Consider the following 16,849-nt stretch of genomic DNA (forward strand, 5'->3'; position numbering starts at 1 on the left):
CAATGATAATTTACGAGCTACTCATTGCCACCCTTTATTAGTCCATATTAGTGTGCCGGTTAACCACACACACTCCACTAACGACTTTTATAAAGTGCAATGTGCAATTTCATGGATTAGCATCAAATTCACATTTTCCTAAAGTAAATAAGTTTGGGAATTTTATAAAAAAAACATTTAGTTACTTTATATATCATTATACTTATTAATGAGAGTTTAGTGTCCTATCAAACCCGTTCGGCTAACGAACCTCCACCAATCAAGGAAGCGGTGGGTGAGAGTGGACACCCATTCAACCGACATTTTATAGGCAGTTTCCTTATACCCCCCTTATAGATCGGCTTCGTGAATGAGGCCTACTAACGGTAAGACTGACTTATTCTTTATATATATATATATATATATATATATATATATATATATATATATATATATATATATATATATATATATATATTAACTTTTAATTTTACAATATGTATAAGAGTGTATTTTAAACATTTAAAATACTAGGGTTCTTAAATTTAAAAAATTTCAAAATTAAAGCATTTAATTTAAATTTTAAATTTAAAACCAAGGATGTATTTTTAAAACTTTTCAAAAATACTAGGTTAAATTTTTTAATAATTAAATTAACAAATTAATTTTATCTTTATCAAAATTTTAACCCAATCACGAATTCATGATAATGATACAAAATTACTGATTAAAGTATCCAATTTTAAACAATTAAAACGAATTTAAGGTAATTATCCTAATCAATCCATGACATAATTATCAAAACTGAAAATTTTGGATCTGACAGTGCAACTCGTCGAGTTGGGCAATTACCACGTCGAGTTGCATGTCAACTCGTCGAGTTCATAGACCAACTCGACGAGTTTGATGAACAGAATGTCGATTATATTCTCTTCTCCTTTGAACAATTCACAATTGCATCATATTCAATAGAAAACTAATCCTAGGCTCTGATACCACTGATGGGCTTTGAGCATAACAACAATTCCTTTGTGTGCATGCAACCCTAATACTTTGGATCTAGGTTTTCTCTAATTAAACATGCAAACTTGAACACAAAATGAGAAACCCTAGGAAGTAACTACAATTTTCGAAATCTATATAAAACTAGGGTTTGGTTACATATCTTGATTGTTATATTGTAACAACAATTATTCCTTTGTAGATCTTGAATCTTGAGAACTTAGTGTCACAAGTGTAACACCTTTAATGGCTCATAAACACACAATCCAACAGAATGATATGAGAGAGGAGGAAGATATCAAATTTTTGGTTTCTACTTCTTCTAAAGAGTGGCCAAGACTCCAAGGGTTTAGAACCCTTTATATAGTGCACCAATGATGCTATGGATAACCCTAATATTAAATATGGTAATTATCCACCTCCTTTGATTATCCATATATGATAAGATATTCTAGAAATTATAGAATAATCTTATATATACATATCAATTTCGTCCACCACCTTCCCTAGGAAGGTTTTGGACCCTTTTGCTCAACTATTGAACAATTGCACTTTTAGTCCCTGCACTTATAATTAATTCCTTTAATCCCAAAATTAATTCCAAATTAATTTCTGATTAAATATTAATTAATAATATGATTACTAATTAATATATTATTTCCATAACATATTAATAAATCATTTATTCCAATTTATTAATCAAATTAATAAATTCTTCATCTTCCTCAATTAATCATCCTGTTTAGTTGCAAGTGTGAAGGCAACCCAAAAGGACCATGTCACTACCAATTCAAGTACATACTAATTATAGTTATGGGCTTAGACACCTAATCCAACAGTTTTTCAATTCATGGGATGTAATCTGCAAAGTGTGACACTTAAACTTCATAATTTTGGGAAACAAAATTGGAATACTAGTAGATGATCCGATATTTCTTGACAAAATGAAACAAACAGCATGAGAATCTTCTTTTGACATGTTTTTAAATGAAAATTTTGAGTAAGAATCAAATCAATGAGCAAACACAGATTTCAAATCAAAACGAGAAATGAAACAAAGATTTCCATATCAAATTACAAACAAAATGCAAAATGCGGAATAGATCTAGAAACACGATGTAACAAACCAAAAACCCAAAGAACATGAATGAATTCAATGATTTGAAAATAGTTTAGAGAAATCCTTACTCTGATACCACTTGTAGGATCGACCAGATTCTAGAAGACAGAAATCATGTTTGAATAAAAGAAATTGAATGAGTACCAGAAAGTAAATATGATTTGTTTTTAATTAGAATAAAAAGTTCGATTACAATGTTGCAATTAAGAACCTCACAAAAGATACTATCTCTATCTAACTAACATCCCTTATAAATAGGACACAACAAGGGAGTCGGTTAGGAAAAGACCAATCAGGTCAAGACACATAAGCTAAGACGGGTTGTAAATACAACTAAGTAAACAACATTGTGAAGCCTAAATTAAAACTACGAAACAAAAAATGTTTTCGCATTGACAAGTTGAAGACATAAAATACAATTACTATGAAACCTTTTGCATACAGACTCAAATACAACATCTTCAAACTGCGAGACCTAACAACCATGTTTCATTATATTTCAATGTAAATCAACCTATTCCACTTGATTCAATCAATAGATTTTGGAAGAAGCTTGATTTATCATCGTTTATAGTGGTGGAAGGTGGTGAAGATATTTGTTCTGATGATGATAAATTTCCATAACTCATAACTTTAAATTTTAGTTACGGTTTGGAAAATGTGAAATTTTGAGGAAGTTCAGGGAGATAATAACATCATCGAAAACTTTGGTTTGTGAACCCATTACTCATAAAACTGCCCGTGGCAGTCCAAACATGAAAAAACAAATCTTTCAAATATTATCGATTTAATATGACAACTAAAGAACCACATAGACGCGATTGTTCGAACACACTAGGAAAATCATGAACCTGTAAAATATTGTTCATACTCCTGACCCAAAAAACTACTAAAATTTTTACATTGATCAATTTTAAATTTATATTTCATTATTACGTACAACATGTACAAGATGAAAGATGTGATGGAAATTATGGATTTCGAACAATAGTTGTTTGTCTCAGTTTTCATCAAGATAAATGGTCTAATTTTCGGTGTAATTTTGTAACACTTGAATCTTGGTATGTTTCTTTATTGCCCTTATTATTATTAAAGTTGCATTTTTGGTCCTTGAATTGTACGTGGGGCGTACCACATGGTACGCTTAGCATACAAGTTGTAAAGTGAGTACGCGGGGCGTACCACATGGTACGCTTAACGTACTGATGCGAGGTGGGAACGGGACTCCAGATGTGTATACTGAGCGTAAATTTATGTACGCGGGGCGTACGTAAGACATATCGAAACGCTAATTTAGGGTGTTGCACCATATACAAACACCTTGAGACCCTAGGGCTGGCCTCTTTACCAGCCCCCAAACCTCCTAAAACCCTAAATCATCCCTTAAGCTTTCTTGGTGGTGTTCTTAAGCCCTTGAGAGGATTTTAGTGGTTATTTTGCTCATTTTGAAGGAAGTTTTGAAGATTGAAGGTGCTTAGCTTGGAAGGAAGGTCATAGATCCAGAATCATCCTTTTTGTTGCAATCTCTTTGAGGTATCAAGTTCATACCTTGGCTTGTAGATGGTTAGATCTCCTCATAGTTTGTTTTGATATGCTTTTGGTCCCTTTTTGGGTTGATAGAAGAGTTAAGACGTTTTATGGGATTGTTCTTTTAGATCTGAGCTTGATATGGTCTCCTTAAGCATAAAGGTGCAAGCTTTATGGGATTTTTGGTCACATGCATGCATTAAGTCACTTATTAAGTCATTTTTAAGCTTAAGAGCTTCATTTAGCCATGCATGAACATAAAGTTAGCAGCTTTACATGATAATCCAGCTCAAGGAAGCCAGATTTGTGTTTTGGAGCTATGTCTTAAGGGATTAAGTGTTGAAATCAAGTCTTGGGCTGAATAGGTGAGTACGTTGGGCGTACAAGAAGGTACGCTTAGCGTACAAGCCCTCAAGCGAGTATGTTGGGCGTACGTGATGAGTACGCCCCACGTACTCAGTCTGGTGGACTTCGCATGATTGGGCTTCGGGTTTGGGCTATCCTTTGGGCCTAGTTGCTTGGGGCCTTATTGGGCTATCTGAATGCAAGAGTTTGGACTAGGAAAAATTGGTGGGCCTTAGGGTAAGGCCCATGTAGGGGTTTGGGCCCAATTTGGAAAATTGGGCTATATGTGGGCCTTGGTTGGTTAATTGGTTTTTGGGCCTTTTGGATTGAAAGTTTGGGCCTTAGTCTTGGACCCAACTAGGTAAAGGGTAAAATGGTCTTTTTACCCTAAGTATGGATTGAAGGATATAGTTGTGACTTCAAATTATGAATTGGATGTTATTTGATAATTGATAGCTCGGGGATTTGTCGGACCAGCAGCCCTGGATTATCAGTGTGGTTCAACAGTCCGAGGTGAGTGTGCTCACCATGTTTATTGGGTTGAAGGCACCAATGTCGGCTCATGATCTGTTATGTTAGGTTACTCGTTGTCTGTGTGACACTAGTATGCGAATGTGCTTGTATGTTTACTGGGCGGGGCCCTGTGATTAGTTTGTATGCTATTACTTGTTGTGTAATATGAATTGTATGTGTGCGGGGCCCGTTATGCTCATTGGGTGGGGCCCGTTATGCGAGTTAGGGTGGGGCCCGTTATGTGTTATATGTTGGTATGTGGTATCTTGGAGAACTTACTAAGCTTTGTGCTTATGGTTTTCAGTTTATGTTTCAGGTACTTCCAGTTCCAAGGGAAAATGCTCGGGATAATTGCAGAGCACACACCACCTCGTTCTGCCTTTTGTGATTCACTCTGATTGATATGATGTTTGACACTTTTATTTTACTTGGGTTGTATTGATAATGTTTTTGGAATAATGTTTTATTTAAATTAAAAATGAAAATTTTGGGTCATATTTTTGGGACGTTTCAAATTTATTGGGCGATTTAAACATACATATAAAAGAATACGTTACATCCTTAGAAGTGTGCACCAGCTTCAACTCTAAATGTCTTTGAATTTCTTTAGCAGACATATTGCTACATCGTATGCGGATTGGTTACCATTTCTGAAATGAGTATCTTGATTGCTTTTTGGTATAATGTAATCTTACTTTCTTTAGCTAATAGATGGAGTTCAAAATATTTACCACTATGGTCTGCTTCATCACTATCATACGAACATATTGTTATTGCATTTGGACACGTTAATAACAATATTATGTTAGAGTAGTATTATAAGGAGAGTATCATATGCATTTTATTTCTCCATAGCGGCTTTATTTCAAACAAGGGTGAACTATCTGAGCTACCTCATATATGGATTGCATGTTTCGTCAATATTATTGTTTGTAGGTATAATTATAAGTGTTTGAAAGGTTAACCGAAGTTATTTAATGTTGTATTATTATATATGTTTTTATTATATTTCTAATTATGTTATTTCTTAATAAAATAAATAATACCTAAATATTAATATAATAATTAAATCAATTAAATTTAATATAAGTCAGGTTAACTAAAAAAATTAAATATATTCTTGAAAATATAATATTTTAATGTTTTTTATTAAAAACAATACAAACATTACGTAAATAATACGATATTTTAATATTTCTATTAAAAACAACAAAAACATTTAACATTATATAAATATAATATTTTAACATTTTTAACTAAAAGGTTAAAAACAACAAAAAAAAAATTATTCTATGAGGATGATATTTTAATATTTAAAAAATATATATGAAATATATACATAATCCTATAATTTGTTATATCCAAATAAAAGGCTGTTACATAAACATCAACGATAAATGAAATGTTGGGTACATTTTTGTTGGGATTAAACTCATAGAAGTATATCACAATATCTTGATCTCATTTCCACTGACAAAACCGACGCTATCGAGTGATTGATCTTTAACTCGACATCACCGACTCCATTACCAGAACCTGTTTTACGAACAGTAACTGATACAATCAAGAAGATATGGCAAGAATAGTGACGGTGGCGCAGGACGGAGCCGGCGACTACCGGACGGTGCAAGAAGCAATCGACGACGTACCACTCGGCAACAATTGCCGGACTGTGATTCGTGTATCTCCGGGGATTTACAAACAGCCTATTTACGTCGCCAAGACTAAAAACTTCATCACTCTCGCCGGATTAAGCCGTGAGATCACTGTTATCACTTGGGATAACACCGCCAACAAAATCGATCACCACCAGGTCAGTTCTCTTCCTTCAACCCTAACCCTAAATATCTTGTTCATATCCTACAAATCAATTAGGTTCCGTTTTATTTAATCAGTTTCCATGAAATTGAAGCAATTTAGACCTTAATCCTCTCTAACTATCATTTATCTACAACACAATCGAGTATGAAAATCGTGTTAATTCGTATAAACAGGCATCGCGATTGATAGGAACAGGAACATTCGGATGTGGGACTGTAATTGTTGAAGGGGAAGATTTCATTAGTGAAAACATCACATTCGAGAATTCTGCTCCTGAGGTGTTATTTCTTTCTCAATAATTTTCATCATAATTCATATCTTCCGCTATTCTTCTAATCTTTTTTGATTCTAGGGTTCCGGCCAAGCAGTGGCTATCAGAGTAACAGCAGATCGTTGTGCTTTCTATAATTGCAGGTTTCTTGGGTGGCAGGTGAGAATTCAAGAGCATCTCCAACCACATTATACTTTTGTCATTACAATCTATTTATAAAGTGTAAAATAGATGAGATTTTACACTTTATAAATAGAGAGATGAATACTTACACTCTAAATTTGAATTTAGAGTGTAAATTATACCATCTCCCACATGCTCTATTTTATACTCTATTTAGAGTCTAAAATAGAGTTTAGAGGGGTTTGGAGATGAACCATTCTAAACTGTATTTGACACGCTAAATAGAGTGTGGTTGAAGATACTCTTATCACTGTTATCAAAGCTTTAGTTCTTTAATGTGATACAATTCAATTGTTTTACAGGATACCCTTTATTTACACTATGGAAAGCAATATTTGAAAGATTGTTACATTGAAGGAAGTGTGGACTTCATTTTTGGAAATAGCACTGCGTTAATGGAGAATTGTCACATTCACTGCAAATCAGGTGGCTATATAACGGCACAAAGTAGAAAATCTTGTCAAGAGTCCACAGGTTATGTGTTTTTAAGGTTTGCATTCAACTATCTTGATTTTTTATTTTATTTTAAATATTCAAAGTCAAATTAATAGGTTTATTTTAAATGGAAGTAAGTTGCTATTTCTTGTAATGTAGATGTGTGATAACGGGGAATGGAGGGGCAGCATATGCATATCTCGGGCGGCCATGGGGACCATTCGGGCGGGTAGTTTATGCATACACGTACATGGATGCATGCGTAAAGCATGATGGTTGGCATAATTGGGGGAAACCCGAGAATGAAAGAAGTGCTTGCTTTTATGAGTATAGGTATATAATTATATGCAATAATTCATTTTATCATTATGTGGGAAACAACAATACTTTTTATTTATTACTCACAACAGCAACATACTTGTATAATTTTACCCGTAATAACAATATACGTATTTTTTTTACTCATAATGGAAACGTACTTTATATTTTTTTCTCATAAAGTATATTGTTATTATGTGTAAAAATCATCTGACAAAAAAGATTATATGCAGATGTTATGGGCCGGGAAGTAGTTCAGAAAACCGTGTAACATGGGCTAGAGAATTGATGGAGGAGGAAGCCCAAGAGTTTCTGATGCATTCTTTTATCGACCCAACTCCAGAAAGGCCTTGGCTCGCACAAAAAATGGCACTTCGGATACCTTATTCTGCTTAGTTTTTTTTTTTTTTTTTATTTAATTGTAACAATAGTTTTGATGCATGTTTTATTTATGGTTGTCTGATAAATTATGATTATGCTTAATGAACAATTACTATTTGCTCTTATTATGATTTTTTTGATCCTTTTAATGATAAAATCATCACAGGACGATACAATACAATGAGTGCTACGCAAATCATCACAGGACCATACAATACAATGAGTGTTACACTCATTGTATGTTTCCGGTGATGATTTTATCATTAAAAGCATCAAAAAAATCATAATAAGAGCAAACAGTATTGTAAGAAATTCATTTTAGACGTATTTGATTTTACTTATTTAAACCGTAATATAATCATTCTAAAACTAAAGACACGGCCAATTCTGAATAGGGGTTCAAACGAGCCGAGTTGAGCCCGAATTTGACTAAGTTCAAGCTTGGCTCGTTTCGAGCTATGTCATGGAGCTCTTGTTCGTCCCGTAAAGATTTATACCGATTTGGGCTTGGCTTGTATACCGTATATTCTAATTTCTTAAAATGGTATTTATTAAATAATTACTTATTTTAATATAAAAAGTAAAAATTAATTTTTTATTATATATATGGAGGCCCGTTTAGGCTAGCGAGCTTAATCGAGCTTAATTACACAGGTTCAAGCTCGTTTAATAAACAAGACTAATGTTACGCTCGAGTTTGGTTTGGACTTGTTTAAAATCGATCTTAAAATGACCTTTTAATAAGTTGATCCCGAATAGTCTGACTCGTTTGGACCCCTACTTGTTAACTTGTATTATGATTGAAAACCAGAAATGCAGAATTTCAGATGTAAGATAATCCAATTGTTTGTATTTGTAATAATAATCAGTTGACATTAAAAACAATCGATTTACTATATAAAGAATCAAAGTGTGTATGTATAATACAGTCAGAATTTAACTTGAAAAAGAATGAGAATTGGAGATGCGGGGGATCGAACCCCGTGCCTCTCGCATGCAAAGCGAGCGCTCTACCATTTGAGCTACATCCCCGTTTTGTTAACTTTGGTCATAAATCTAATAATTATTTAAATCTCTCTGGTTAACGTATAACATAAGACATGTAATTATCTAAATCTGATTATTTTCAAAGAAGGCAAATTTGATGCAAACAAAATAGAGTAATAACAAACCAAATACTTCTGAACTTTTGTAAAGAAATTTGTTAATTTATGAGAGGTACTATATGACAGCATGTTTGATGAAACTTATTTTCTAACTAACGAAAGGGAAACAAATGGTCCTCATATATAACTCGCTTCTCGGCTTTTTTCCTTGCCCATTTTCATAAATTTCTTTTGAAACCACTTCATCCTTGGAGCTTTCTGTGATCGTTTTAATGTTGATAACACATGTCAAGTTATCATTTTAACAACTCTTTTTGTACATAGTCTATAGTAACATTATAGTTGTTAGACTAAAAGTGTGCACAATATGCATATTTTCTTCATACAGTATTTTGAAGTGGAGTAGTATTTAAAAATGCGAATAAATAGTTGGTTGGTACTTTGTCTTAATGTTTTTCACGTATTAGTTGAATAAATATGAAAAAAGAATGTGTATTTGGTTGTTACGTTGTCTTAAAATATAGTAGATTTCGAATATTGTTTTTGCAAAACAGTGAACATCTAATTCTTTCGCAAATTCGATATATTAACATTTTGACGTATCCTCTAATGACATAAAATATGCTATGTTTATTATTATATGTTAAAAATAGAGTAGTGTTTCAATTTTATGTTTCGCAAAACAAGAACCTTTGAATTTATTGTGAAGTGTTTATATTAACCTTTAAAAATATTTTCTAGTGATATTGTATTTATTTCGATAAATATGGATAAGATATGTTTTTTATTCTTGTTGAATGCTAAATTCTATTTTCTTAGTGATTTTATCAAATTTTGGATTTTTGATTATACTTTGCCCAATGAGAGGTTGCCAGAAAGGTGGACATGGGTTGTTAGGGGTTTCGGTTAACGATGAGGGGTGGGGATGGGTGGTGTTGAGGTCGGGTGATGTCTTGGCTAGATGAGTGGTAGGGCCAGGTGAAGTACAATTGGTGGAGGGTAGGGGTTCGGTCATAGTGGGTGTGACCAAAGATGTGTTGGGAAATTTAGGGTTTGTGGTGGATACCAACTTGGATCGTGATATCACTTTCCGAACTGATATTTCTACCATATGTCTGGGTTACAAGAAATTCAGTCTAGGATAATCCAAGTGGACACTTACGTTTCTAGGCACAGAAGACGTAAGCCAATATGCTAGAGGATTTTGTGAAAGTATGATGAAACGAGAGCTTAAGATCGTAACCCTCTTCTGTAGAGGAAGAGTTGTTTATATATTAAACACGATTAGGGTTTCATTAGGGTTGGGTCGTCATTAGTTGCTTTGGAAGCAAGTAATGTTAATCCGGATTTAAGCGGGACCCCAGCCAGGGGCTCTGCCCCTTGGACCCCGCTAGGGGCGCTGCCCCTAGACCCCGCCAAAGGGGCGCTGCCCCTTTGGAAACCACGGACCCGGGGGCGCTGCCCCCGGACCCCCGACCAGTCATCGAACCGGCTTTTAATTCGATCTTATACATGCGTGCACTCCGCACAACCCCGTACATATAATAGAGTACAAATTATGAAGCCCCTTAGCTCACATGTTAGTTCCAGTTACTTAAAATGACATGATGACACTAAAATCAACATCAAGCTACACAGAACAATTAGCAATGACATTTGTTTCGGTGGTGGGGTCAAGAAAGGAATAAGATGGAAGGTTATTTGGTGTCATGGATTTGAATGAGAAAGTAGACTTATCAAATATGACATGACAAAGGATGATGATTCTTTTGGTAGAGAGATTTAGACATTTATAGCCTTGGTGAGATAGGTATCCAAGAAAGAGATACAAAGTGGAATGTGGTTCGGCTTTATGAGAGGTATGATTGTGAGGGTAGAATATGCATCGAAAATATGTAGGTGGGAGTAGGATGGAGGTTTGTTGTATAATTTGGTGAATGGAATGTCAATTTAGATAGCTTTTAAGGGAATCATGTTTATAAGATAGGTAGTCGTGTGAAGAGCTTCTATCCAATAAGTTGGGGGTAGATGAGCTTGGAAAAAGAGTGTGTGGATGAAATTGTTAATGGATAGGGTCATGCGTTCACATTTATTGTTTTGTATGAAGGTTTTAAGACATGAGAAAACAAAAAGTATGTCATTTGTGTGAAAAAGGGTGTGTGATGCGGCATTGTCAAACTCACCATCATGACAAAAGAGTGGAAATGGATGGATTTGGATAATGTGTCACATTTCCACAAGTGGGATAGACCCATAAATAATATGAGTAATGATCTAGAAAGATGACATGGTATTTCAAACCACTATTAATTGAAATGGGAGAATTCCACAAGTTGGAGTGTATTACATCAAAAGAAGACTTATTAGTATTAGACCTAGAAAAGGAAGACAAGTTTGTTCCCCAACTTGAAAACCATGAAAAATGAAATTTGAGATCGTCTTATTACCTTAAATAAACTTAGACAAAACTTGAGCACTTCATTCTTAAGATGTCCGAGTCTTTGGTGCCACATGATAAGACTTGAAGAAAGCAAAACGACATTACTGACTTGGTGGGCCGAACTTGATAGAGATATTTGGTGTTATCACAACGGAGATGAGTTTCTTTGATCTTGAATCATTCAAAAAAAAAAAAAAAAAAAAAAAAAAAAAAAAATCGCTAAATTCTACAGAAACTTTGTTATCACGGGTAAATTTGTTAACAAAGATTAAGTTTCTGAGTATTTAAGGTGTGACAAGACCATTGTGAAGGTAGAGAGCACGATAACTCGATAAGGAGTTTGTAATATGTTATTATTACCCTTGTTGGCGACGGGTATGGGCGACCCGTAACCCACAAGAATTCTTGAAGGAGAAGCATAGACCTTGCATGAAGAAACGATGGCAATGGTTCATGTGAATGATTGATCCACTATCTAATCAAATGTTTCCCCTAATCTATTATTCATGTAAGCCATGAGATTCATTTTAAACACTTTCCAGACATCGTGAATATTGAGACCTCTTTTTATAATCATATGCAGAATAATCGTTTGATCTTATTATGAATTGATTTATTCCTGTAAAGATAAAATCACCATTGGAAACATGCAATGAGTGTGTTCTAAAAATACAGATACACTGATACAGCCACTTGTTAGCATGTATTAAGCCTAATACATGCTTGTTTATGAATTCAAATGTATAACATTATACAATTGTTTTTAAATGTAATCAAACCTGATCTTTTTTTGAAGTTACAATAATCTATTTATTATATTGAAATAATCAAAGTCAAAGTATTTATACTTCAAAAGTAAACGCAGAAGAATTTAACTTAGAAAAAAAGAATGAAGTCTTGGAGATGCGGGGGATCGAACCCCGTGCCTCTCGCATGCAAAGCGAGCGCTCTACCATTTGAGCTACATCCCCATGTTGAGTATTTAGTTCAAAGTTACGATTCCTAAATTAAATCTATCTATTAAATTTACACCTTAAGATATCTAGTTATTCAATTCTGTATATTTTGAAAGTTGACAAAATAGAGCTATAACAAGTCAAATAATTGTGAACTCTTCGTAGAGGAGTTTATTTGTTTATTAAACATATAAAAGACTGCATGTTTCACGAAACCTATTTCATGACTTGCCAAACGGAAACAAATGTTCCCCACATTAAATACTTGCTTCTCAGTTTTTATTTTTCTTGCCTATTTTTGCAAATCTCTTTTGAAACCACTACAGCTTGAGAACAATCATTTTTCTAAAATATGTAATTATATTATGAAAAATACATTCAACAAAAGCTTCACGAAGTTATCATTATAATTTCTTCAGTTTTTCACATAGTTATTTGAGTTAAAGTTTTTATTTTAACGTATTTTCTACTGATACTATAGTTGATTGAATAACTATGGAAAAAAATATAAATATGTACTTTTTTTTGTTAAAAATTTATGCATATTTGGTTGTTACTGTGTTATAAAACTTAGTTGAATTTATAAATAAGTTTGCAAAACAAGAACCAATTCTTGGACATCTAAATTGGTTCGCAAAGTGGCTATATTAACATTTTCAATTTTATGCTTCGGAAAACATAAACAATTTTTCATTTTGTGAAATACAGAAAAAAAATTGAAGTGTTTATATTAACGTTTTTAACATATTTTTTAGTGAGATTGTATTTATTTCAGTAAAAATATGGATAAAAATATGTTTCTTATTCTTTTTGCATGTTAAATTTTCTTTCTATATTAATTTTATCAAATTGTAGATTTTTTTTGCGTCTATAGCATATACATAGTGCTGCTAACCAGATTTGGGGTAAGGTTCTTAAGTGGCTGTCTCCCATTTTGGTTGTTCAATGATGTGTTGGAGATTTGGAGTTGTTCGTTTGGATTGAATAGTTGAGATTAAAGAAGGAAAAGAAGAAAATGGTAGAGATTGTTTGTATCATGGTCATATGGGTGATATGGCAATTTCGGAATAGTATCGTCAGTTAGTTAAGATGCGTAAGAGTTATATTTTTGAAAGTATTGTTATCAAAGCTTTTAGTTGGTTTTCTAATAGGAATAGTAGATGAAAATTTTCTTGTCTCCAAGGGATGAAAATCCTCTTATGTATGACTCTTTGTAATTTCTTTTTCTCACTAGCTTCTTGCTAACGTTGTTTTTATAAAATTTTAATTGTTCAAAAAAAAATAGCACATACATAGCTGTTTAGGAGATCATGTTTTTGGTAGTGGTTGGAATCCCCAGATCTTATGAAGCTCGGTGGTCGAGGTTCTTATGACACTCTTTTCTTATATCCATCAGGACAAGGAAGATGAGGTGATGTGGTTTAGTGTTTTACCGTTGGAGCGTATTTTTGGATTATGATTTGGCAATGATTTGTCAATAGACTGTGAAAGGAGATTGCATGATAGACCCGGCTCTAACGCTTTGCTCCGCGTTTACTAAAGGAAAGAAAAAAAGATGAGAGAGAATAACAGGAATAATGTTTCATTTCCTTTCTCTTCGGTTCCTCTCGATTTGGGAGCATAGTTTCTAAGGAAGATTGACATAAATCTTCATTTCTTTTATCTCATCTTCCTTCCATAAATAAACCAAGGATTTCTGGGAAATGGTGTCGAGTTGTATCTATGTCCAAAGCAGTGAAGCCCCTTAATAGAAAACTAGGTTGCTAAGGATGTTGTTGTTATATTTTCAGAGAGGGATCGAACTCGGGTTCGTTGGGTGTTATGACATACTGTTATATCGGATATCACTGTCCGCTGCACCAAACCGCCTTTCAAAAAAATGTCATGTAATTGTATTAACTCCATGCAGACTATTCAACCAATTTTCTTGGGCATCATTAAATAATATGTTGGGTTTTCTAAGATATTTCCTTAAATAAACATATTTTAGTCGATTTTTTCTCATATATAAGTGATTAAAGTAGAACTTAGACCAAATAATATGTTTATTCTGTATGCACTTTGTTTCGGAACGAACAATACTTCCAAAGCTAATGTTTAAAGAGCCCATGAAAAAAAGTTTTATAGTGAAACAAGGAATTAGTTATCAAATAAAAAACGCATTACTAATAAGTCCAACAACTTTGAGGAAATAAAATGTTTATTAGTAATGCGTTTTTATTATATATATCACTTAATAAACATATTATTTGGTCTAATAAAAAACGCATTACTAATAAAAAACGTTAACTTTAAGAATATTGTTTTAAAAAAAAAATGAATATTTGTCCAAAATAATGGAGATGCAAAACTAAAATAAGATAAAGATGGAGATGCGGGGGATCGAACCCCGTGCCTCTCGCATGCAAAGCGAGCGCTCTACCATTTGAGCTACATCCCCGTTGTGTTTTTCTTTGTAACTCTAAATATAACTATAACTATAAATAAATTTTCGAACCGAATCTTGTTTCAGATAAAATACAACACTTATGTATTTTGTTTGTAAATTTATTTATTTGTTAAAGATCATTGCAAAATACAAATGAGCTGATTACGTACGTAAGTGATTCCAACTATACTTTATCAAAGGGTATTTAGGGTATTTGATTATTATCACTTGACGAGTCTCATCCAACTACCTAATTAAAACATTAAAACGTATGTAGATTCATTTATTCTTTTACTAAAAAAGAAAACATTATAATAAAGTAAAGGGTAAATGTTACTGTAGCCTAACAAACTTACATGTTTTGGTTTAAAAGGTCCCTTGTCTTATTTTTTTACTTTCTAAGGGCATCAACTTGTGTTTTACCTGCTAATTTGGGTAAACAACTCATTATAACCGGTTAGATCTGCCAAATAGGTTAGAAAATGATGACATGTAGCATCGTCAGCAACACTTGGAGCCTAGTAGACTTCTACATCGTCAACAACTTTGAGAATTTATATAAGCACTACTGTGACACTTTTTCTTACCTTTTTTCTTCTATCTTTTTCAAAATTGGGAAATGGAAAAAGTTTAATTCCATTAACAATGGTGGCCTCTAATCACCACAACGTGTCCAGGTTTTGAAGCTTCCCGATTTTCGGAGGAACTTCACCGGAGAGACCACAGTTGGCGGCGTTGAGGCGAATGAGGCTTGATAAATTACCGATTTTTGGAGGAATACCACCGGTGTGACCCTTGTAGTACCCAAGATAGAGCTGTTGGAGGTTTGTTAAATTTCCGATTTCGGGAGGGATAGAGCCTGTGAGTTCATTCGCAGGTGATATCTGACCAAGTACAGTGTCACACCCCCCGAACCAGACGACGGAAACGTCCGGGGGCTTGTGCGTGACTTCATCTTGAAATATCATTACAATGAATATAAATGAAACATAACATCATCATTATCATGCATAATATAATACAACTACCATTGTTTACATCAAGTACAATCTTTTAAATAACATTACCAAAATATTCAACGTATGATGTTTGACAGTACACAAAACAAAATCCCCTATTCTTGTTGATTCTTCTGCTTAACGAGTCCCTGAGAATACAAGTTATTTTGAAAACATCAACATATATAATGTTGGTGAGTTCATAAGTATATTTGAGAAAATGATTTGTATAACTTTGTAATCACAAGAAAATCCTGTATTTTCTTAAAATAGTTTGGTATGTTTATGTCTGATCTTGTATTAATGCATGGGTGTTATTGTTTAATAGAATGTCAAAAGTGATTGAAGAGAATGTATATAGAATGTCCCCCGACAACCCGATGTTGCCCGTAAAAGAAGAATAGTTAATGATGCCGTACCAACACCGATGTGGGGTACCAGTGTGAGTAAGTTACCGAGTAATCCAATCATAAAAGAAAATAGATAATGCTGACTTACCAACACCGAGGTGGGGTACCAGTGTGAGTAAGTTTCCTAGTAATCTAACATAAAAGAAAATAGTCTTCCGCAAACTTCATAACGTTAATTCCTCTAAGTGAGCCATTATAACCATACTAAATAATGACAATTTCACCTGTCTTAGCGTTTGTGAACGCCGACTGAAAAATAGAATAAGGTTATAGTCACCCTAGACTGATGTAGTCTAATTGTAGCGAACAGCTCAGGTGTGGAGTGTCACCCCCGTATAGATCTATACACAAAACCCCGCTCTCCCTCAAAGAGACTCTGATTATAACTACAGGCTACAATCGAACACTTGTAGGTGTCAACCGACAAAACTCACTAGATCCTTAATCGAATTTACGCGAAGATAAACGTATAAAACTCATCCTAGGCCCAACGAACCATGTAAGTGAGCCACTAGGGCATCGCTAAACATGTGAGTCATTTCAAAACCTAATATGAATGAGATTACATAACATGGGCCCAAAATATATGTAAAAGGACAACTAAGGCTCATTTCAC

The 16,849-nt window shown here is 33.7% G+C and overlaps 1 protein-coding gene and 3 non-coding genes across 4 annotated transcripts; 1 reads left to right on the forward strand and 3 right to left on the reverse strand.

Annotated features, from left to right (window-relative positions):
• The first annotated feature begins 5,908 nt into the window (after positions 1-5,908).
• Positions 5,909-8,020, forward strand: PME31 (pectin methylesterase 31). Its single transcript, XM_079086148.1, has 6 exons — positions 5,909-6,299; positions 6,481-6,585; positions 6,660-6,737; positions 7,064-7,251; positions 7,356-7,529; positions 7,748-8,020. The coding sequence occupies exons 1-6, from the start codon at positions 6,060-6,062 to the stop codon at positions 7,908-7,910; spliced, it is 948 nt and encodes a 315-aa protein (XP_078942274.1). The 5' UTR covers positions 5,909-6,059; the 3' UTR covers positions 7,911-8,020.
• Positions 8,021-8,854: 834 nt separating this feature from the next.
• TRNAA-UGC (transfer RNA alanine (anticodon UGC)) lies at positions 8,855-8,927 on the reverse strand. Its single transcript has one exon. It is a non-coding gene; the product is annotated as a tRNA-Ala (tRNA).
• Positions 8,928-12,339: 3,412 nt separating this feature from the next.
• Positions 12,340-12,412, reverse strand: TRNAA-UGC (transfer RNA alanine (anticodon UGC)). Its single transcript has one exon. It is a non-coding gene; the product is annotated as a tRNA-Ala (tRNA).
• Positions 12,413-14,764: 2,352 nt separating this feature from the next.
• On the reverse strand, positions 14,765-14,837 carry TRNAA-UGC (transfer RNA alanine (anticodon UGC)). Its single transcript has one exon. It is a non-coding gene; the product is annotated as a tRNA-Ala (tRNA).
• Between the last annotated feature and the right edge of the window lie 2,012 nt (positions 14,838-16,849).

The sequence above is a fragment of the Lactuca virosa genome, chromosome 3 (assembly GCF_052849685.1).
Source record: "Lactuca virosa cultivar CGN04683 chromosome 3, Lactuca_virosa_CGN04683_v6, whole genome shotgun sequence".
In the NCBI taxonomy this organism is placed as follows: domain Eukaryota; kingdom Viridiplantae; phylum Streptophyta; class Magnoliopsida; order Asterales; family Asteraceae; genus Lactuca; species Lactuca virosa.